Below are 24,028 nucleotides of genomic sequence, written 5' to 3' on the forward strand. Positions count from 1 at the left end.
ACCTGAACTGGAGGGGGAACTAATATCCTTGTGGGTAGGTTTGCTAGTGCTGCTCCAGGGGGTTGAAATTGGACTTGCAGGAGGAGGGGAACCAGAGTGTTAGAGCAGGTAGTGAGGTGGAGGGAGATAAAGGTCACGTAGGGACTGCAGGTCTAGACAGAAATCATAGGTTTGTACGTGATAGAAATGTTCTCAGGTGTATTTATCTCAATGCAAGGAGTATGGTTGGAAAGGCAGACAAGCTTAGGGTGTGAAATGACACGTGGGATTACTACATTATTGCTATTAGTGAGACTTGGTTGCAGGAGGGACAGGGTCTGGCAGCTCAATGTTCCGGGGTTCCGATGTTTCAGACGTGATAGAGGGGGAGGAATGAAAGGGGGAGGAGTGGCATTGTTATTCAGGGAAATATCACAGCTGTGCTTAGACAAGACAGCCCAGAGAGCTCGGCTAAAGAGGCCATATGGGTAGGGCTGAGGTCTGAGAAAGGTGTGACCACACTGAGAGGAGTTTATTATAGACTGCCAATAGTCCAAGAGAATTGGAAGTAGCAGACCGATTTAAGAAACAGAAAGATGTGATAGTAGGAGATTTTAACTTTCCACATATTGACTGGGACTCCCATACTGTAAAAGGGCTAGATGGCTTGGAGTTTGTTAAATGTGTTCAGGAAAATTTTCTAAATCACTATATAGAGGTACCAACGAGAGAGGATGCAGAATTGAATCCCCTTTTAGGGAACCTGACAGGTCATGTGACAGAAGTACATGTAGGGGAGCATTTTGGGTCTAGTGACCACAATGTCATTAGTTCCAGATTAATTACGGAGAAGGATCGGTCTGGGCCTTGAGCTGATGTTTTAAATTGGAGAAAGGCCAATTTTGTGGAAATGAGAAAGATCTAGGAAGAGAGGATTGGGATAAAGGTGTTTTCTGGTAAGAATGTGTTCAGTAAGTGGAAGGCCTTCAAGGGCGAGATTTGAGGGTGCACAGTTTGCATGTTCCTTCCAGGATTAAAGGCAAAATTAATAGGCAGAGAGAACCTTGGTTTTCAAGGGACATTAGTGATATGATTAAGAAGAAAAGAGAGGTGTAGGACCGATATAGACCACAAGGAGCAAATGAGGAACTTGCAGAGAATGGAAAACATAAGAGAATAATAAAGAAGGAAATCAGGAGGCCAAAAGAAGGCATGAGAGGGCTTTGGCAGATAATGTGAAGGTAAATCTGAAGGGTTTCTACAAGTACATTAAAAGGATAGTAAGGGAGAAAATTGGTTCCCTCGAGAAACAGAGTGGTCAACTATGTGTGGAGCCTAATGAGATGGGGAGATCTGAAACAGTTTTTAACATCAGCATTTACTCAGGAAACTGGCAGAGTGGACAAGGAAGGAAGGGAAACAAACAGTAATGGCATGGAACATATAGGATTAAGGAGGAGGAGGTACTTACTGCCTTACAGCAAATAAAGGTAGATAAATTCCCCAGGCCTGATATGATATTCCCTCGGACTCTGAGGAGTTAAGTGTAGAAATTGTAGGGGCCCAGGCAGAAAGATTTAAAATGTCTTTATCCACGGGTGAGGTGCTGGAGGATTGGAGGGGAACTCGTGTTGTTCTATTGTTTAAAAAAGGCTCCAAAAATAAACCAGGAAATTGCAGGCCAGTGAGCCTGATGTCAGTAGTGAGTAAATTATTGGAGGGATCGGATATACAAGTATTTGGACAGCCATGGGCTGATTAAGGATTGTCAACGTGGCTTTGTACATGGTAGGTCGTGTTGAACAAATCTTGCAGAGTTTTTCGAGGAGGTTACCATGAAAGCAGATGAAGGAAAGGTTGTGGATGTTGTCTACATGGACTTTAGTAAGGCCTTTGACAAGGTCTCACGTGGGAGGTTAGTTCAGAAAGTTCAGGCACTAGGTTGTAAACTGGATTTGAAATTTGCTGAATGGGAGAAACCAGAGGGTAGTGGTGGATGATTGGTTCTCAGTCTGGAGGCCTGTGATAGGTGGTGTGCCTCAGGGATCGGTACTGGGACCATTGTTGTTTGTCATCTATATCAATGATCTGGATGATAATGTGGTAAATTGGATCAGCAAATTTGCAGATGACATGGAGATTGGAGGTTTTGTGGACAGCAAAGATTTTCAAAGCTTACAGAGAGATCTGGGCCAATTGGAAAAATGGGCTGAAAATGGCAGATAGAATTTAATGCAGACAAGTGTGAGATGTTGCATTTTGAAAGTGATGTCACAGGTGGACAAGGTTGTAAAGAGAGCTTTTGGCATCTTGGCCTTCATAAATCAAAGTATTGAGTTTAGGAGTTGGGATGTTATGGTGAAGTTGTATAGGACATTGGTGAGGCCACATTTGGAGAACTGTTTTAGATATCTCACTACAGGAAAGATATCAATAAGATAGAAAGAGTTCAGAGAAGATTTACTAGGATGTTGCCAGGTCTTCAGTTGAGTTACAGGGAAAGATTAAACAGGTTAGAACTTGATTCCTTGGAGTATAGAAGAATGAGGGGATATTTGATAAGGTTTACAAAATTATGAGGGGTATAGACAGAGTAAATACAAGTAGGCTCTTTCCACATATCAGGAAAGATAAATACGAGAGGACATGGCTTTAAAGTGAAAGGGGAAAGGTTTTGAGGAACTTCTTCACTCAGAGAGTGGTGGGAGTACGGAATGAGCTGCCATTTGACGTGGTAAATGCAGGCTCACTCTTAAGTTTTAAGAATACATTGGATAGATACATGGATGGGAGATGTCTGAAGGGTTATAGACTGGGTGCAGGTCAGTGGGAGTAGTGGAATGTTGTTTTGGCACAGACTAGAAGGGCCAAATGACCTGTTTTCTGTGTTGTAGTGTTCTATGATTCATGAGAAGTATATGGTAGCCAGGAAGAAACTTAAGGACTTAGTAGAGCTCAAAGGGGGAATAAGAAAGGTTTGACACATAGGATTAAGGAAAAGCCCAAGGTGTTCTCTGCGTATGACGAGAGTGAAGGTGGGCCCATTTAAGGATAAAGGAGACAACATATGCCTGGAGGTGGAGGAAGTCCTAAATGAATACTTTGCATCAGTATGCACCAGAGAAAATGGCCTGGATCAGGATGAAGTTGAAATAGAACAGGCTTGTGCGCTGGATTATGTGGAGATTAATGGAGAGGAAGTGCTGGATCCGGTCAGGGAACTCCAGCCCTCTCCGGAAAAGTTTAAAAGAAAACACAAAACACAAAGGTACAAGAATAAAAATTAAAACAAAGTAAAAGTAAAGGTGGGAAGAAAATGGCAGCGAAGAGAGAAAAGTCGAAAGCAACGGGAAGAAGAGAAGAAGAAAGAACGCCGGAAGAAGAAGGTGAAGGCCTTACCTGTCCGAGGAGGCCCGCCGCGGAGAGAGAAGCCCGCCGCAGAGAGAGAAGCCCGCTCCCTAAGGTCAGTGGAAGTCCCGAGCTCGGGACTACAAAAATGGCTCTCGGAGCCAAGTAAAAGTGCGCAACCGCGCATGCACGACTCCTCGCGCATGTGCGATGTGCATGAAAAAAAGCACACTGACGGGAGGGGGGAACAGCTGAGGAGTCGATCTCCACAGCTGAGGATGACAGCTGCAACACAACAACAGGAAGAGAACATAGAAAATAAAGAGAACAAGAATGAAGAGAGTAAAAAGAAAACAAGGAAACAACAGATGGCCAACCCAGAGGAAGAAGAAGAAGAAGAACATAGAGAAATGGAAGAAAAAGGGAAAGGCAAGACAATGGATATATATTTTTTTAAAGAATATATGGAAACAGTAAAAGAATGGCAATTACAAGAATTTAGTGAAATAAAAAGAAGAATTAAAAGTGCAGAAGAAAAAATGAATAGATTAGAGATGGTCATGTCAGATATAGGAAAAAGAGTGGACAATGTGGAAGAATGAGAAACAGCCATAGAAATGGAAGTAGAGGACTTAAAAAAGAAATTAGAAGAATCTAATAAAAAAGTTAAATAGACACAAGAGCTGTTAGCTCAGAAGATAGATATAATGGAAAATTATAATAGAAGAAATAATATAAAGATAGTGGGCCTTAAGGAAGATGAAGAAGGCAAGAATATAGAGAATTTATAAAAGATTGGATCCCCAGGGTCCTAAGAAGACCAGAATTACAGGAAGAAATGGAAATAGAAAGGGCACATAGAACATTAGCCCCGAAACCACAGCCACAGCAAAAACCAAGATCCATTTTAGTAAAATTCTTAAGATATACAACAAGAGAAAATATATTGGAGAAAGCAATGAAGAAAGTAAGAGAAGACAAAAAGCCACTGGAATATAAAGGTCAAAAAATTTTTTTTTCTATCCAGACGTAAGTTTTGAACTCCTGAAGAAGAGAAAGGAGTTCAATACAGCAAAAACGATCCTATGGAAAAAAGGATATAAATTTATGTTAAAGTACCCAGCGGTACTTAAAATAGTTATTCCAGGGCAGCAAAACGGACTATTATTGGATCCGGAGGAAGCACGAAAATTTGCAGAACAACTACAAAACAGACAGAGAGATGAAGACATGTAACGAGAGTAAAAATGACCACGAACTATATGTATGTGTGTATATGGGTGTATATATATATATATATATATGTATATATAGGTGTGTATGTATATATGTGTGTACATGAGTGTATCCGTATTTAGAGGAAAATATATAGAGTATAGATAAGAATTAATAAGGGAATGAAAGGGAACAGAGGAAGGAGGGAATTAAAAGAGTGACCTTTGTTATATATGAAAATTTAAATCTTTTCTGGGAGGGGCTGGGTGGGGAGGAGTTACGGTCACTGCAAAATCAGTTGAAGCTTGCGAGTGAACTTGCAAATCCAAATGGAGAGGGGAGATGTGGTTGCCCGACAAGGGATAAAGGGCAACTCAGGAAGGGGAGGGGATAATTTTTTTTATAAGTTTAAATCTTGGCTTCTGATTTAAATAACATAACAATTACAGCACGGAAACAGGCCATTAGGCCCTTCTAGTCCGCACCGAACCAAACACCCCTTTCTAATCCCACCTCCCTGCTTCTTTGGCTTGGCTTCGCGGACGAAGATTTATGGAGGGGGTAAAAAGTCCACGTCAGCTGCAGGCTCGTTTGTGGCTGACAAGTCCGATGCGGGACAGGCAGACACGATTGCAGCGGTTGCAAGGGAAAATTGGTTGGTTGGGGTTGGGTGTTAGGTTTTTCCTCCTTTGCCTTTTGTCAGTGAGGTGGGCTCTGCGGTCTTCTTCAAAGGAGGTTGCTGCCCGCCAAACTGTGAGGCGCCAAGATGCACGGTTTGAGGCGTTATCAGCCCACTGGCGGTGGTCAATGTGGCAGGCACCAAGAGATTTCTTTAGGCAGTCCTTGTACCTTTTCTTTGGTGCACCTCTGTCACGGTGGCCAGTGGAGAGCTCGCCATATAATACGATCTTGGGAAGGCGATGGTCCTCCATTCTGGAGACGTGACCCATCCAGCGCAGCTGGATCTTCAGCAGCGTGGACTCGATGCTGTCGACCTCTGCCATCTCGAGTACTTCAACGTTAGGGGTGTAAGCGCTCCAATGGATGTTGAGGATGGAGCGGAGACAACGCTGGTGGAAGCGTTCTAGGAGCCGTAGGTGGTGCCGGTAGATGACCCATGATTCGGAGCCGAACAGGAGTGTGGGTATGACAACGGCTCTGTATACGCTTATCTTTGTGAGGTTTTTCAGTTGGTTGTTTTTCCAGACTCTTTAGTGTAGTCTTCCAAAGGCGCTATTTGCCTTGGCGAGTCTGTTGTCTATCTCATTGTCGATCCTTGCATCTGATGAAATGGTGCAGCCGAGATAGGTAAACTGGTTGACCGTTTTGAGTTTTGTGTGCCCGATGGAGATGTGGGGGGGCTGGTAGTCATGGTGGGGAGCTGGCTGATGGAGGACCTCAGTTTTCTTCTGGCTGACTTCCAGGCCAAACATTTTGGCAGTTTCCGCAAAGCAGGACGTCAAGCGCTGAAGAGCTGGCTCTGAATGGGCAACTAAAGCGGCATCATCTGCAAAGAGTAGTTCACGGACAAGTTTCTCTTGTGTCTTGGTGTGAGCTTGCAGGCGCCTCAGATTGAAGAGACTGCCATCCGTGCGGTACCGGATGTAAACAGCGTCTTCAATGTTGGGGTATTTCATGGCTTGGTTCAGCATCATGCTGAAGAAGATTGAAAAGAGGATTGGTGCCCATAACCCTCCATCTTCCTCTCATCCATATACCTGTCCAACCTTTTCTTAAATAATACAATTGACTCCGCCGCCACTATTTCTCCCGGAAGATCATTCCACACAGCTACCACTCTCTGAGTAAAGAAGTTCCCCCTCATGTTACCTCTAAACCTCTGCCCCTTAATTCTTAACTCATGTCCTCTTGTTTTAAACTTTCCTCCTCTTAACGGAAATAGTCTATCCACATCCATTCTGTCTATCCCTTTCATAATCTTAAATACTTCTATCAAATCCCCTCTCAACCTTCTACGCTCCAAAGAATAAAGACCCAATCTGTCCAATCTCTCCCCATACTCCAGATGCTTAAACCCAGGCAACATTCTGGTAAACCTTCTCTGCACTCTCTCCACTCTGTTTATATCCTTCCTATAATTAGGCGACCAGAACTGCACACAGAACTCCAAATTAGGCCGCACCAACGTCTTATACAATCTCAACATCACCTCCCAACTCCTATATTCCATGCAATGATTGATAAAGGCCAGCATACTAAAAGCCTTCTTCACCACCCTATTCACGTGAGTTTCTACCTTCAGGGAACGATGTACCGTCACTCCTAAATCTTTCTGCTCTTCTGTATTCCTCAATGCTCTCCCATTTCCCACATATGTCCTATTCTGATTCTTCTTACCAAAATGAAGCACCTCACACTTATCAGCATTAAATTCCATCTGCCATTTTTCAGCCCACTTTTCTAAGCAGCCCAAATCCCTCTGCACTCCTTGAAAACCTTCTTCATTATCCACTATTCCACCTATCTTAGTATCGTCTGCATATTTACTAATCCAATTCACCACCCCATCATCTAGATCATTAATGTATATAATGAACAACAATGGGCCCAATACAGATCCTTGAGGCACACCACTGGTCACCGGCCTCCAACCTGACAGACAATTATCCACTACCACTCTCTGGCCTCTCCCCTTCAGGCACTGTTCAATCCATTTGACTATCTCAAAATTTATACCCAAAGACTGCACCTTCCTAACCAACCTTCCATGTGGTACCTTATCGAAGGCCTTACTGAAGTCCATATAGACAACATCCACTGCGCTACCCTCATCCACATTCCTAGTCACCTCTTCAAAAAATTCAATCAGATTGGTCAAACATGACCTTCCTCCCACAAATCCATGTTGAGTGCTCCTGCTCAGACCCTGTCTATCCAGATGTTTATAAGTACTATCTCTAAGAATTTTCTCCATTAATTTACCTACCACAGACGTCAAACTTACAGGCCGATTGTTGCCAGGCTTCCTCCTTGAACCCTTTTTAAATAACGGAACCACATGCGCAATGCGCCAATCCTCCGGCACTATCCCCATATCTAATGACATTAAAGAAATTTTAGATAGGAGAATAAGGGAAATGTTTGATGTTTTAGAAATGTTGTCTTATAAAGTGTTCAAAACAAGAAAGCAGAAATGGAAAAGAAGGAAAGGTGATGATGAGGAAACAGAAAGGGAAGATAAACAAAGTATGAAATGGCTACGTTGAACTATATGACTTTAAATATTAACGGAATACATAACCAAATCAAAAGGAAGAAACTGCTAAATTTACTGAAAAAAGAAAAAAATTGATATAGCGTTCGTGCAAGAAACACATTTAACTGAAATGGAGCACAAGAAATTAAAGAGAGATTGGGTAGGACATGTAACAGCAGCGTCATATAATTCAAAAGCTAGAGGAATAGCTATATTAATCAGTAAAAATGTACCAATTAAAATAGAAGAGGAAATAATAGATCCAGCAGGGAAATATGTAATGACAAAATGTCAGATATATTCGGAGTTTTGGAATTTACTCAATGTATATTCACCTAACGAAGAAGATCAAAAATTTATGCAAGATATTTTTTTGAAGATAGCAGACATGCAAGGGAACATACTAATAGGAGGGGATTTCAACCTTAATTTGGATTCAAACATGGATAAAACTGGTAAAAAAATTAACAGAAAGAACAAAGTAACCAAATTTATAATTAAATCGATGGAAGAAATGCAACTTTTGGATATATGGAGGAAACAACACCCAAAGGAAAAGGAATATTCATATTATTCAGGTAGACATAAAACATACTCAAGAATAGACCTATTCCTGTTATCAGCTCGTATGCAAGACAGAGTTAGAAAAACAGAATATAAAGCTAGAATATTATCGGACCATTCACCCTTGATATTGACAATAGAGTTAGAGGACATCCCTCCAAGAATGTATAGATGGAGATTAAACTCCATGCTACTTAAAAGGCAGGATTTTAGAGAATTCATTGAATGACAAATTAAAATGTACTTTGAAATAAATATGGAATCAGTGAAAGATAAGTTTATACTATGGGACGCAATGAAAGCATTCATCAGAGGGCAAATAACAAGTTATGTAACCAAGATGAAGAAGGACTATAATCAGGAAACAGAGCAGTTGGAAAGGGAAATAGTAAATATAGAAAAAGAATTAGCAATGAAGGAAGATACAACTAAAAGAAGAGAATTGGCAGATAAAAAAATAAAATATGAAACACTACAAACATATAAGGTGGAGAAGAACATAATGAAGACAAAACAGAAATATTATGAACTAGGAGAAAAAAACGCACAAAATTCTAGCATGGCAGCTTAAGACAGAACAAGCTAAGAAAATGGTATTGGCATCAAGGAAAAAAGACAAACAAATCACATATAATCCAACGGAGATTAATGAAAACTTCAGAGAATTCTACGAACAATTATTCCAAACTGAAACCGAAGGGAAAGAAGACAAAATAGATGAATTTTTAACTAAAATTGAACTACCAAAATTACAAATAGAGGAACAAAATAAATTAACAGAACCATTTGAAATAGTAGAAATACAAGATAATAAAAAAAACTACCAAATAATAAAACACCAGGAGAGGATGGATTCCCAATATAAAACATTTAAAGATTTATTAATTCCTCCCCTCCTGGAAGTAATCAACCAGACTGATAAAACACAAAGCTTACCAGATTCATGTAAAACAGGAATAATTACAGTAATACCAAAGACAGGGAAAGATCCACTCGCACCAGCATCATATAGACCAATATCATTATTTAACACAGATTATAAGATAATAGCTAAACTATTAGCAAACAGATTAGCCAACTATGTACCTAAAATAGTAAATCTAGACCAAACTGGATTTATTAAAAAAAGACGAACAACAGACAATATTTGTAAATTTATTAACTTAATTCATGCAGCTGAAGGGAATAAAGCTCCAACAGTAGCAGTTGCTTTAGATACAGAGAAGGCCTTTGACAGAGTAGAATGAAATTATTTACTCAAAATATTACAAAAATTCAGTTTACCAGAGAAGTATATTAATTGGATTAAAGCATTATATAAGGGGCCATTGGCGAAAGTGACAGTAAATGGATATATATCAAAGCAATTTAACTTAAGCAGATCAACAAGGCAGGGATGTCCACTATCACCTTTATTGTTCGCGTTAGCTATAGAACCACTAGCAGAACTGATAAGAACAGAAAATAAAATAAAAGGGATAAAAATAAAAGACAAGGAATATAAAATCAGTTTATTTGCAGATGACGTTATAGAATACTTAACAGAACCAGAATTATCAATAAAAGAATTACATAAGAAATTGAAGGAATATGGAGAAGTGTCGGGTTACAAGATTAACGTAAATAAAAGTGAAGCAATGCCAATGAATAATGTGGATTTCTCAAAATTTAAGAAAGAATCACCATTCAGATGGCAAATGCAAGCAATACGATACCTAGGTACACAAATAAATAAAAACCTCGGCCATCTATATAAACTCAATTATTATCCACTAATGAAAAAATTACAGGACGACTTAGAGCATTGGAAGGTCTTACCACTAACACTAATAGGAAGGATAAACTGTATTAAAATGAATATTTTCCCAAGGATACAATACCTATTTCAGGCATTGCCAATACACTTGATGGAGAAATTCTTCAAGGAGTTAAAGAAAGTAATAAGGAAATTTTTATGGAAAGGTGGGAAACCGAGGATAGCACTAGATAAATTAACAGAATGGTATAAACAAGGAGGCTTACAACTGCCAAACTTTAAAAATTATTATAGAGCCGCACAATTAAGATACCTATCAGATTTTTACCAAACAAGGGAAAAGCCAGATTGGACTAGATTAGAACTAGATTAAATAGGGGAGAAGATACCTGAACATATATTATATAAATGGGATGAAAAATTGGTACAACGTAGGAATTCTCCAGTATTACATCATCGGCTCAATATTTGGAAGAAGATTCATGTAGAGAGGAATAAAACAAATTACCAATTACCAAAACTATTACTGACGCAAAATCAGTTAATCCCTTTTACAATAGATTACCTTTCCTTTAGAGAATGGGAGAAAAAAGGGATCAAAAGAATAGAAAATTGTTTTTCAGGAAATAAGTTACTATCCTTTGAACAAATGAAGAATAAATATAATATAACTCAAGATACAGTGCTGGCATATTACCAACTGAAATCCTACTTGAAGGACAAATTAGGAAGCAGTCTGAGGTTACCAGAGGGAAGTAATTTTGAATATGTGATTACAGACAATGATAATCAAAAAATTTATAACAAATATGTATATTAAACTGCAAGAAAAGGAGAATGAGGAAACAAATGGTAAAACTAAACAAAAATGGGAACAAGATTTAAACATAAAGATAAAGAAGGAAACATGGGAGAAGTTATGCTCTGGAACTATGAGAAATACAATAAACACGAGGTTACGTATGATACAATATTACTGGATACACAGACTATACATTACACCTCAAAAGTTAAATAAATGGGACCCAACAGTATCTGACAGATGTTTTCGATGTAAAAAAGAAATGGGAACAACAATTCATGCAATCTGGACGTGTGAGAAAGTGAAAAAATTTTGGGAAGATCTAAACCAGATATTAAATAAAATTACAGAAAGCAATATACCAAAAAAACCAGAGATCTTCTTCCTAAGTAACATAAAAAACAAAAAATTTGGACTTGATTTGGATTGCGCACAAAAAAGATTTGTTAGGATAGCCCTAGCCGTAGCAAAAAAATGTATTATGTCAGCCTGGAAATTAGAAGATAACCTGAGAATACAACAATGGTATATAGAAATGAATAAATGTATTCCATTAGAAAAAATAACATATAATTTAAAAAATAATATTACAATATTTGAACAAATATGGGAGCCATACATGAAACACAATAGAGAAAACCTACCGGGGACATCTACCACCTAAAATGACAGAAGGAGAAGGAAATGAAAAGAATTGACTCAGTGGAATTTCTTGTTTATTTTTATTGAGTGACAACATTGTTTGATGGGTTTAATGTATCTTAGATTCTGTACTTTAAATGAATGGGAGGGGAGGTAGGGAAGGTGGGATGGGAAGAGGGAGGGAGGGGAGAAAACAACAGTGTATATATTTGAAAAGGAAAATGTATGTATCTTGATCAATGTGGTTTATGGTGTGAAAAATAAAAGATTTAAAAAAAAAGAGAGTGATGAATTCCTTTTTGAGCCCTATATAATGAACCAGAGTTGTGACAAATGGGCAGGTATCTCCAGCATTCCCCCTGTCCAGATCTAGCAAACATGTCCACTATCTCCGGCTCATTTCATATTGGCTATAGAAACTTTGGGGGAAATTATTCAACAGGACCCAGACATCAGGGGGTTCAGGGTTGACCAAGATGAACACAAGATCAGTTTATTTGCAGATGATGTAGTAATATATCTGACAGAACTGGAAACTTCTTTGCAAAAGCTGCATTTACAATTGGAAGACTATGTGAGGGTTTCTGGGTACAAAATACATTGGGACAAAAGTGAGATTAAACTATTAATTGATGTGGATTATACAAATTGTCAAAGAAATTAGGCAATTTAGAGATGGGTGAAGAATGGGATGAAGTATTTGGGGATTAAAAGACAAGGATTTGAAAAATTTATATAAATTGAACTTTCTCCCCTTGCTTAAGAAGGTTGAAGAAGATTTAAATAAATGGATAACTCTTCCGTTAACTTTGATTGGAAGAGTTAATTGTGTTAAAATGAATATATTCCTGCATGTACAGTACCTCTTCCAATACCATTACCACAGAAGTTTTTTTCAGAATTTGAATAAATTGATTAGGAAGTTTCTTTGGAAAGGTAAGTTAGCCAAAGTCCATGGAAAAATTAACTTGGAAATACCATATGGGGGGGTTTGCAACTCCTAAATTTTAAATATGACTACTGGGCAGCCCAGAGGAAATTTGTCACTTCCCTCTTTGACAGAAGAGGGAAGTGTTTGAATATTTAGGGACAATTATTCTGTTCCTGAGTTCCACGTCCTGGATCTTTCCCTATTTGAGCTCTAGATAAGTAAGGAATTAGATCCTCTGAACTGGATCCAGATCCAGACAGTTCCTCTTTCTTTGCTTTTTTCCTGTTTCTTTCTCTCTTATCTATTTTTCCCTTTCTTTCCTTTCTATTTTTTCCGTCTCGGGGTTTTGTTTGTGGGGGAGGGGGGATGGGACAACCTGTACCATTGATTTTTTTCTTTTCAATTTATGTATCTGGGTAATGGTTAATTCTAGATACATGTTTGACCACAAAATTAAAATTTTCAAAAAAATATTGACGTCCCTGGGGTCAGATATCCCCTACCCCTCTCTCTTTCTCTCCTTGATCCCCTCCCTCTCCCTGCCCCACAGATGGAGCCTGTGGTGTGAACACTCACCCGTTCAGGGTATGGGTAATCATCCTCAGAGTCCAGCCCCAGTCGCCCTGCAAACAACAAGCAGTCCAAAGTTCCAGCACTCACTGTCGCATCACAGGGCTCTGCTGCACTCTTGTCACCCAGCATAGCAGTACAACTCTATCCCACCCTCCTCCCATCCCTACCACAGAAACAGGCCACAGCCCCTCTATCCCACCCCCTCACCCGCCTCCATCCCTACCACCAACACACAGTGCAGAAACAGGTCACTCGGCCCCTCTACCCCACCTCCTTACCCTCCTCCCATCCCTATCATCCACACATAGTTCAGAAACAGGCCACTCGGCCCCTCTATCCACCCCCTCACCTTCCTCCCATCCCTACCACCAACACACAGTGCAGAAACAGGTCACTCAGCCCCTCTATCCACCCCCTCACCTTCCTCCCATCCCTACCACCCTCACACAGTGCAGAAATAGGCCACTTGGCCCCTTTATCTCACCCCCCATCCTCCCATCCCTACGCCCACATAGTGAGGGAACAGGCCACAGCCCCTCTCGCCCACCCCATGGCTGATTTTTACTGTGACCACTCCCCATCGCTCTGAATACATCCAATTTCAAATATTTCTCTATCTCTACCTTAAATACACAAAAGATTCTATAGAGTTCTGGTCACCTCATTATAGGAAGGATGTGGAAGCTATGAGAGGGTGCAGAGGAGATTGACCAGGAGGTTGTCTGGTTCAGAGAGTGTGTCCTATGAAGCAAAGTCAGCAGGAGCTGGGGCTTTTCTATTTAGAGCAAAGAAGGATGAGAGGAGACTTGATAGAGGTTGATGAGATTGTGAGAGGCGTAAACAGGGTGGACAGCCAGCACCCGTTTCTCGGAGTGGGAGTAGCAAACACCAGGGGTCATCTGTACAAGGTGAGGGGAGGAACGTTCAGGGGAGACATCAGGGGCAAGTTTTGTTACACAGAGATTGTGGGTGCCTGGAATGTATTCCCAGGGGTGGTGGTGGAGGCTGGAACAATAGAAGCATTTAAATAACTCAGACAGGCGCAAGAAAAATAGAGGGTTACAGGTGTGAGGGAGGGATGGCTTAGTTGGTTGAGTAGGTTTATATAGGTTGGCACAGCATCGTGGGTTGAAAGGCCTGTTTTGTGCTGTAATGTTCTATAAATCTAAGCAGAAATCTGGTCTACAGCACCAGGGATTCCGTGATTGGACCCCCAGGAATCCACCTGTGTATCTTCCTCACTGCCCCCAATATTGCCATGTCCTCCTTCAGTGCCTCTCATCGACCACCTACCCGCCCATCTCACCTCCCTCTTCTCCTTACATTGGCCACCTTCCCCCCGCACTCCCAGTTCTGATGAAGGGTCTCAAACTAAGACATCCACTAATCTGCTCCCTCCACAGACGCTGCTCCATCCACTGTTTCATCTAGTTTTTGGCTCCAGATTAGCTCATCTGCAGATGCCCATTCCTCCATGCCATCAGATCCTTTCCCAGGGAGGGCACCCTGACTTCAGGCTTCACCAACACCCCGGACAACTAGAACTAAAGCTCCCCCTCCTTCAACTCCAACCCCCTTTACAATGAAGACCAACTGGCCTTTTTAATTACTTACTTACTTACTCAGCACATGGTCAAGGTCCTGCAGCACAAAAGCTGGCCCTTCAATCCATCTTGTCTATACAGACTAACACAGTCCCATTTGCCTGCATTCCTCTCGAACACAAATCAATATACTTGCCTAAACGTCTTGTGAAACTTGTATCTGTGAATACTTCCACTATCTGCATCATGTTCTCGACAGATGTTGACCCTCCCCAGTCTGTCTATGCCAGGTTCTCACCAGATGTTGACATCCTGTCAATCTGCATCATGTCCTCTCCGGATCTGTGTCACATCCCCTCCAGATGTTGACTTCCTCGACTGGTCTGTGTTACATCCCCTCCAGATGTTGATTCCCTCGGCTGGTCTGTGTCACATCCCCTCCAGATGTTGATTCCCTCGGCTGGTCTGTGTCACATCCCCTCCAGATGTTGACTTCCTCAACTGGTCTGTGTTACATCCCCTCCAGATGTTGATTCCCTCGGCTGGTCTGTGTCACATCCCCTCCAGATGTTGACTTCCTCGACTGGTCTGTGTTACATCCCCTCCAGATGTTGATTCCCTCGGCTGGTCTGTGTCACATCCCCTCCAGATGTTGACTTCCTCGACTGGTCTGTGTTACATCCCCTCCAGATGTTGATTCCCTTGGCTGGTCTGTGTCACATCCCCTCCATATGTTGACTCCCTCGGCTGGTCTGCTTCACATCCCCTCCAGATGTTGATTCCCTCGGCTGTTCTGCGTCACATCCCCTTCAGATGTTGACTCCCTCAGCTGGTCTGAGTCACGTCTCCTCCAGACGTTGTCTCCCTCGGCTGGTCTGTGTCACGTACTCTCCAGACGTTGACTCTTCGACTGGTCTGCTATGCAATCTCTCTGAAGGTGTGCTGTGCAGTTGACCCTAACCTGACCTTTACTACGACTGTCAGTAGCCAGACTGGATCTTGAAAGACCGTCTGACATCCAACAGCCCACACACCTTGCCTGGGCACACATGACCAGGTTCCAGTTTATATCCATCAAACTGGTGAATCCCAGCATCTTCCCTATGGACTCCTTTCTCCAGATCCTGGTCTGACGCCACTCTTTCCGGGCAACACACCCAAGGGTATTTGCATGGAGGGGGCAATACCAGGCTTAAGTCTGGTACCAGATTTGTTGCTGCAGACCACTCGAGTGGGTGATGTGGGACAAGTTGATTACCATGATTGGAGTTTCTCCATTGGTGGAACTGGAATGCAGGTCTGACCAAGAACCTTCTCTTTCTGACCACTGGTTACTGTGTCCTCTGACCCAGGGTACTGACCTCACCCTCCACTCTCAGACCCCTGGGTACTTGGATCTCTGAACCTCTCCTCTCTGGCCCCTTCATACTGACCTCTGACCCCTGGGTAAGGACTTCTGACCACACTGTACCTGACCCCTGGGCTTCTCACCATGTTCTCCGCAGCCCCATGAGAAGACCTCCTTGTTGCGGGTTAGTGCAACGACGTGGTTGTCACCACAGGAGACCTGCTGCACAGCATGGTCCAGGGAGAACTCCACCAGGATGGGCTCCAACACCTCTGCTCCATACTGCCGGTCACACCCAATGCAGCCGTAGTAATCAGAGCCAAATGCATACAAGTGACCCTCGTCTGCACAGAGAACAAAGGCAGGGATTAGGGTTCACTGCTGTCAGCACCTCTATAATGCTGCAAAAGAGTGAATCTCCGTCCACACTGTATCATCAAACACTCACGGAGTCAGACACAGAGTGAAGCTCACGTTGTACCACACCATCACACACTCCCGGGACAGACAGAATGATGCTCCCTCCGCACCGTCCCATCACACACTCCCAGGACAGACATAGAGTGAAGCTCCCTCCACACCGTCCCATCACACACTCCTGGGGTCAGACACAGAGCGAAGCGCCCTCTGCACTGTCCCATCATACACTCCTGGGGTCATACAGAGTGAAGCTCCCTCCTCACCATCCCATCACACACACCCGGGGTTAGACACACCGAGTGACACTCCCTCCACACCGTCCCATCACACACTCCTGAGATCAGACAGAGAGCGAAGCTCCCTTCACACAGTCGCATCACACATTCCTGAGATCAGACACAGAGTGAAGCTCCCTCCACACCGTCCCTTAACTCACTCCCGGGGTCAGACAGAATGAAGCTCCCTCCGCACCGTCCCATCACATACTCCCGGGGTCAGATACAGAGTGACACTTCCTCCACACTGTCCCATCACACACTCCTGAGATCAGACACAGAGTGAAGCTCCCTCCATACCGTCCCATCACACACTCCTGAGATCAGACACAGAGTGAAGCTCCCTCCACACCGTCCAATCACACACTCCCAGGGTCAGACACAGAGTGAAGCTCCCTCCACACCTTCCCATCATATGGTGTGTGTCCCACATCACAGCCACTCACCAGTGATGCAGACAGTGAACTCGTCTCCACAGGCTGCCTGATGAATTGCCTTTCCCTGCAGCTTCTCCACCCATTTGGGTTGTCGGTACGAAGCTCGGTCTCCGTGTCCCAGCTGCCCTACCATCTTCGTGCCTCCTTGAACATTCTGTAAAAACAAAGGTAGGATGACATTCTCAACCTCACATAGCAACTTTCCCCTGCTGTTGGACACATGCCGTCCAATGTGTGCACAGGGAGATGCCAAACACCCCAAGGAAGTCAAGTTTATTGTCATCTGCTTGTACAAGTGCAACCTGACGAAACAGCGCTCTCTTGTCCTTGGTGCACAACACGCAGACATACAACTGGATAGAACGCACATACAGACAAATAATACACATGCAAGACAAGTATTTTTATCGATATAAATAAATAAATAGAATTTGTTTTGTATAAATGAGAGTCACGGGTGGTTAGTGTGAGCAGTTCCTTATGCCATTCAGCATTCTCACAGTCCGTGGGAAGAAGCTGTTCCTCAGCCTGGTGGTGCTGGCTCTGATCCTCCTGCATCTCTTCCCCCATGGGAGCAGCTGAAAGATGGGTCCTCGATGATTTTGAGCACCCTCTTTAGAGAATGATCCCAGTAGATCACATCGATGAATGGAGGGGGACTCCAGTGATCCTCTCTGCCCGTCTTATGGTCCCGTGGATTGACTTCCGATCTACTTCTCTGTTGGAACTGTACAGAATACTCTTGATAGAGCTCCTGTAGAAGGTTGACATAATGGTGGCCAGTAGCCTGCCTGCTTCAGGAAATGCAGTCGTTGTTGTGCCTTCGATGAAGCAGAATTGAATTTTTTGAGGAAGAAATTGGAATCATACAGCAGGAGTGAGGCCCTTCAGCATATCCATGCTCAGCTATTCCGCACAGTGTAGGCAGGGTCAATCTGGGCAAGTTAGGTGTGGGCAGGGTTGGTGTGGGCATGGTCAATGTGGGGAGGGTTAGAGGTTAGGTTCAATGTGGGTAGGGTTGACATGGGCAGGGTCAATGTGGGCAAGGTTAGAGAGCAGGTTAGGTGTGGGCAGGGTCAGTGTGGGCTGGGTCATAGGGCAGGGTCAGAGAACATTCCCTCCAGGAGTTAGGACACATGTGGAGCTGTGGCTGAACTTTACTGGGGGGTGGGTAATCCCTTGGTGAGGGGGTTCACCAGGTGGATTTACTGGAGGGAGGGGGATGGGGATGAGCCTGGGGAGAGAAGACCCACTCCCACCCCCCTGGCTCCAACACTCACCGCCCAGGTGTAGAGTTCCTTCTCGACGGACACCACGGCGAAGTGGGTGTTGCTGGCACAGACCTGCTGGGCACTGCGGCCGCTCTTGAATAGGTCCAGCTTCTGTGGAGTAGTCTTGCCTCCCCCCCAGAAATAGACATCACTGAATCGACTGGTCACCACAGCAATGGATGGGTCCGCAGGGGCATTCAATCTACATGGGGAGCAGCAGTTGGTGACAACCTCTCAAATCACCCCCTTCCGCTCCCTGTCCCACCTCTCCTTGTACCACCCCTCCCTTCCCCCTCCCACCCCTCCCCCTCCATCCCACCCTTCCCCTTCCTGTTCCAACTCTCCCCATCCCAACCCTCCCCTTCCCCTCCACTCCCACTCCTCCCACTCCCCTTCACCCCATCCCTCTCCCCTTCCTGACCCTGTCCTGTCAGCACCCTGGGTGGGGAAGAACCAATCCCCAGTCAGGATCAGCACTCTGGGGTGGGAAGGGACCAGTGAGGGCCAGCCCCCGGAGTGGGATTGGGAAAGACACCACCCTGGGGTGGGGAGGAGCCCCTCTGCAGAACTGACCTAGTTTTTCGAGCAGGTGCATTGAGCTGAGTGACTCTGTCCTCCATCAGCCTGGAAAACAGAGAGATGAGAGTGGGCTGGCATCCCATCAGGGGGAGGGGTGCAGAGCATGGGAGAGGGTGGGGATTGTGGGGAAAGATGGGTTGCTTGGGGAGGGGAGGGGAGGGGAGGGGTGAGGCAGGGAGGGCACAGACAGCACCCTCCTCCCCCACCTCCGTGGATATAATCAGTGGGGAACTCACGCCTTGCAGCTGTTGATTACAGGCCTGTTGAGAATCTCCACTGCTGTTGGCCGCTTCCCTGGGTCCTGGAAAAGACAGGTAATGGGTTACAACTTTCACAGAGTGGCTGAAGGGGAAAGGGTGATGGGGAAGTGGGGGGTGCGAATAAGAGGGTGTGGTGTCCTCTGGCTTGTGTCTCACCCACCCTCAGTGGAAAAAGCCCATCTACATTTCCAATGTTTCATTTTTTATCTTTAAGTTTAAATCCTTTTCCCACTTTTGTTTGGGTTTAGAGCTTATTTCATCATTTTCCTTCTCTTGCAGCTTAATGTACATGTTCGTTATAAATCTTTTAATTATCATTGTGTCTGTAATCACATATTCAAAACTGCTTCCTTCTGGTAATCTCAGTCTGTTTCCCAATTTATCCTTTAAATAAGCTTTCAATTGATGATATGCAAACATTGTACCATGAGTTATTCGATATTTGTACTTCAACTGTTCAAATGTTCATAAATAATTTACCAAAAAACAATTTTCTATTCTTTTGATTCCTTTTCTCTTCCATTCTCTAAAGGAAAGATTATCTACTGTGAAGGGGATTAGCAGATTTTGTGTCAATAGTAATTTTGGTACTTTGTAATTCGTTTTTTTCCTTTCTAAGTGAATCTTCTTCCATATATTGAGCAAATGATGCAGTACCGGTGAGCTTTTATATTGTACCAGCTTTTCATCCCACTTATAAAGTATATGTTCTGGTACCTTATCCCCTATTTTATTGAGTTCTATCTTAGTCCAGTCTGGTTTTTCCCTTGTCTGGTAAAAATCTGATAAATACCTTAATTGTGCTGTTCTATAATAATTTTTAAAGTTTGGTAACTGCAAACCACCTTGGTTGTACCTCTCTGTTAATTTATCTAATGCTATCCTGAGTTTCTCCCCTTTCCACAAGAATTCCCTTATTATTCTCTTTAGTTCATTAAAGAATTTCTCTGTTAAGGGAATTGGTAACGATTGAAATAAGTATTATATCCTTGGGAACACATTCATTTTAATGCAGTTTACCCTCCCTATCAATGTTAGCAGAAATTCTTTCCAATGTTCTAAGTCTTCCTGCAATTTCTTTATTAGTAGTTGATAATTTAATTTGTACAGGTGGCTTAAGTTATTCGCTAACCTAATACCCAGGTATCGGATTGCTTGTGTTTGCCATTTAAATGGTGATTCTTTTTTAAATTCTGTATAATCCGCATTACTCACTGGCATCACTTCACTTTTATATGCATTGATCTTGTACCCCGATATTTCTCCATACTCCTTCAATTTCTTATGTAATACTTTTATTGATATTTCTGGTTCTGTTAAGTATACAATGATGTCATCTGCAAATAAACTGATTTTATAATTCTCCTTTATTTTTATCCCGTTTATTTTATTTTCTGTTCTTATCAGTTCTGCCAATGGTTCTATTGCTAAAGTGAACAGTGAAGGGGATAATGGACATCCCTGTCTAGTTGACCTACTTAATTTAAATTGGTTTGATACATATCCATTTCCTGTTACCTTCACCAATGGTCCATTATACAATGCTTTAATCCAATTAATATATTTTTCTGGTAGATTGAACCTCTGTAATACTTTAAATAAATAATTCCATTCTACTCTGTCAAAGGCTTTTTCTGCATCTAAAGCAACAGCCACTGATGGCTTATTTCCTTGAACTGCATGAATTAAATTAATAAGTTTACAGACATTATCCACTGTTCGTCTTTTTTTAATAAATCCAGTTTGATCTTGTTTTACTATTTTTGGTACACAATTGGCCAATCAGTTTGCTAATATTTTCGCTATTTATAATCTGAATTAAGTAGAGATATTGGTCCATATGAGGCTGGTGTTCGTGGATCCTTCCCCGTCTTTGGTTTTACTGTAATTATTGCTGTCTTATATGAATCTGGCAAGTTTTGTGTTTCTTCTATCTGGTTCATTACTTCCAGGAGAGGAGGAATTAATAACTCTTTAAATGTTTTATAGAATATTGGGAATCCAACCTCTCCAGGTGTTTTATTGTTCGGCAGTTTTTAAAAAAATATATCCTGTACTTCCTCTACTTCATATGGTTTTATCAGTTTGTTTTGTTCCTCTTCTTGCAATTTTGGCAGTTCAATTTTAGCTAAAAACTCTTCTACTTTATTCTTTCCACTCGTTCTCAGTTTGGTCTAATTGTTCATAAAATTCCTTAAAGTTCTCACTAATCTCCATTGGATTATATGTAATTTGTTTGTCCTTTTTCCTTGATGCCAATACAGTTATTTTAGCTTGTTCTGTTTTAAGTTGCCAGGCTAATATTTTATGTGTTTTTTCTCCTAGTTCATAATACTTTTGCTTTATTTTCATTATGTCCTTCTCCACCTTGTACGTTTGTAATGTTTCGTATTTTATTTTTTTGTCCGCCAATTCTCTCCTTTTCGTTATATCATCCCTTTTTACTAATTCCTTTTCTGTACTTACTATCTCCCTTTCCAACTCCTCTATTTCCCGATTGTAGTCCCTTTTCATCTTAGTTACATAACTTATTATCTGCTCTGTAATGAACGCTTTCATTGCGTCCCATAATATAAATTTGTAATTCACTGATTTCGTATTTATTTCAAAACATGTTTTAATTTGACGTTCAATAAGCTCTCTATATTCCTGCCTTTTAAGTAAGATGGAGTTTAACCTCCATCTATATGTTCTTGGTGATGCCATCATCATCACCCTGTACAAAAACAAAGGCGAGAAATCAGACTGCTCAAACTACAGGGGAATCACTCTGCTCTCCATTGCAGGCAAAATCTTCGCTAGGATTCTCCTTAATAGACTAATACCTAGTGTCGCCAAAAACGTCCTCCCAGAATCACAGTGTGGCTTTCGCGCAAACAGAGGAACTACTGACATGGTCTTTGCCCTCAGACAGCTCCAAGAAAAGTGCAGAGAACAAAACAAAGGACTCTACATCACCTTTGTTGACCTCACCAAAGCCTTTGACACCGTGAGCAGGAAAGGGCTTTGGCAAATACTAGAGTGCCTCGGATGCCCTCCCAAGTTCCTCAACATGGTTATCCAACTGCACGAAAACAAACAAGGTCGGGTCAGATACAGCAATGAGCTCTCCGAACACTTCTCCATTGACAACGGCGTGAAGCAAGGCTGTGTTCTCGCACCAACCCTCTTTACTATCTTCTTCAGCATGATGCTGAAACAAGCCATAAAAGACTTCAACAATGAAGACGCTGTTTACATCCGGTACCGCAGAGATGGCAGTCTCTTCAATCTGAGGCGCCTGCAAGCTCACACCAAGACACAAGAGCAACTTGTCCATGAACTACTCTTTGCAGACGATGCCTTTTTAGTTGCCCATTCAGAGCCAGCTCTCCAGCGCATGACATCCTGTTTTGCGGAAACTGCCAAAATGTTTGGCTTGGAAGTCAGCCTGAAGAAAACTGAGGTCCTCCATCAGCCAGCTCCCCACTATGACTACCAGCCCCCCCACATCTCCATTGGGCACACAGAACTCAAAACGGTCAACCAGTTTACCTACCTCGGCTGCACCATTTCATCTGATGCAAGGATCAACAAAGAGATAGACAACAGACTCGCCAAGCCAAATAGCGCCTTTGGAAGACTACACAAAAGAGTCTGGAAAAACAATCACCTGAAGAAACACACGAAGATCAGTGTGTACAGAGCCGTTGTCATACCCACGCTCCTGTTCGGCTCCGAATCATGGGTCCTCTACCAGCATCACCTACGGCTCCCAGAACGCTTCCATTAGTGCTGTCTACGCTCCATCCTCAACATTCATTGGAATGACTTCATCACCAACATCGAAGTACTCGAGCTGGCAGAGTCCGCAAGCATTGACTCCATGCTGCTGAACACCCAACTGCGCTGGGTGGGTCATGTCTCCAGAATGGAGGACCATCGCCTTCCCAAGATCTTGTTATATGGCAAGCTCTCCACTGGCCACCGAGACAGAGGTGCACCAAAGAAGACTGCTTAAAGAAATCTCTTGGTGCCTGCCCCATTGACCACCGCCAGTGGGCGGGCTGCAACCTCCGTTGAAGAACACCGCAGAGCCCACCTCACTGACAAAAGACAAAGGAGGAAAAACCCAACACCCAACCCCAACCTACCAATTTTCCCTTGCAACCGCTGCAACCGTGCCTGCCTGTCCTGCATCGGACTTGTCAGTCACCAACGAGCCTGCAGCAGACGTGGACATATCCCTGCATAAATCTTCGTCCGCGAAGCCAAGCCAAAGAAGAAAAAAAAGATATGTTCTTGGTGGGATGTCCTCCAGTTCTAGTGCTAATAACAGGGGTGAATGATCAGATAGTAATCTCGCTTTATATTCAGTTTTTCTAACTCTCCCTTGAATATGGGCCGACAGCAAAAACATATCAATCCTTGATTATGTTTTATGCTTTCTTGAATAAAATGAGTATTCCTTCTATCTTGGGTGCTGTCTCCTCCATATATCCATAAGTTTCATTTCCTGCATTGATTTAACCATGAATTTGGCTACTTTATTCTTTTTGCTTGTCTTTTGTCCAATTTTATCCAACATTAGATCCAAATTAAGGTTAAAATCCCCTCCTATCAATATATTTCCTTGTGTATCTACAATCTTCAAAAAAATATCTTGCTTAAACTTTTGATCCTCCTCATTAGGTGCATATATATTGAGCAAATTCCAAAATTCTGAGTATATCTGACACTTTATCATTACATACCTTCGTGCTGGATCTATTATTTCCTCCTCTATTTTGATTGGTACATTTTTATTAATTAATATAACTACACCTCTAGCTTTTGAATTATAATGTGCTGCCGTTACATGTCCTACCCAGTCTCTCTTTAATTCGTT

General features: G+C 42.6%; 1 protein-coding gene across 3 annotated transcripts in view; it reads right to left on the reverse strand.

Annotated features, from left to right (window-relative positions):
* Window positions 1-24,028, reverse strand: part of LOC138753194 (serine/threonine-protein kinase Nek9) — a 63,230-nt gene that overhangs the window by 18,484 nt on the left and 20,718 nt on the right. For all 3 annotated transcript variants that reach the window (XM_069915856.1, XM_069915854.1, XM_069915855.1), the window contains 6 exons: window positions 19,138-19,202; window positions 18,896-18,946; window positions 18,332-18,524; window positions 17,061-17,205; window positions 16,063-16,263; window positions 13,031-13,077 (listed from right to left, as the gene is read on the reverse strand). In XM_069915856.1, coding sequence (XP_069771957.1) covers window positions 13,031-13,077; window positions 16,063-16,263; window positions 17,061-17,205; window positions 18,332-18,524; window positions 18,896-18,946; window positions 19,138-19,202 — 702 coding nt within the window. The remainder of the gene's footprint in view (window positions 1-13,030; window positions 13,078-16,062; window positions 16,264-17,060; window positions 17,206-18,331; window positions 18,525-18,895; window positions 18,947-19,137; window positions 19,203-24,028) is intronic.

Source organism: Narcine bancroftii, chromosome 2 (assembly GCF_036971445.1).
Source record: "Narcine bancroftii isolate sNarBan1 chromosome 2, sNarBan1.hap1, whole genome shotgun sequence".
In the NCBI taxonomy this organism is placed as follows: domain Eukaryota; kingdom Metazoa; phylum Chordata; class Chondrichthyes; order Torpediniformes; family Narcinidae; genus Narcine; species Narcine bancroftii.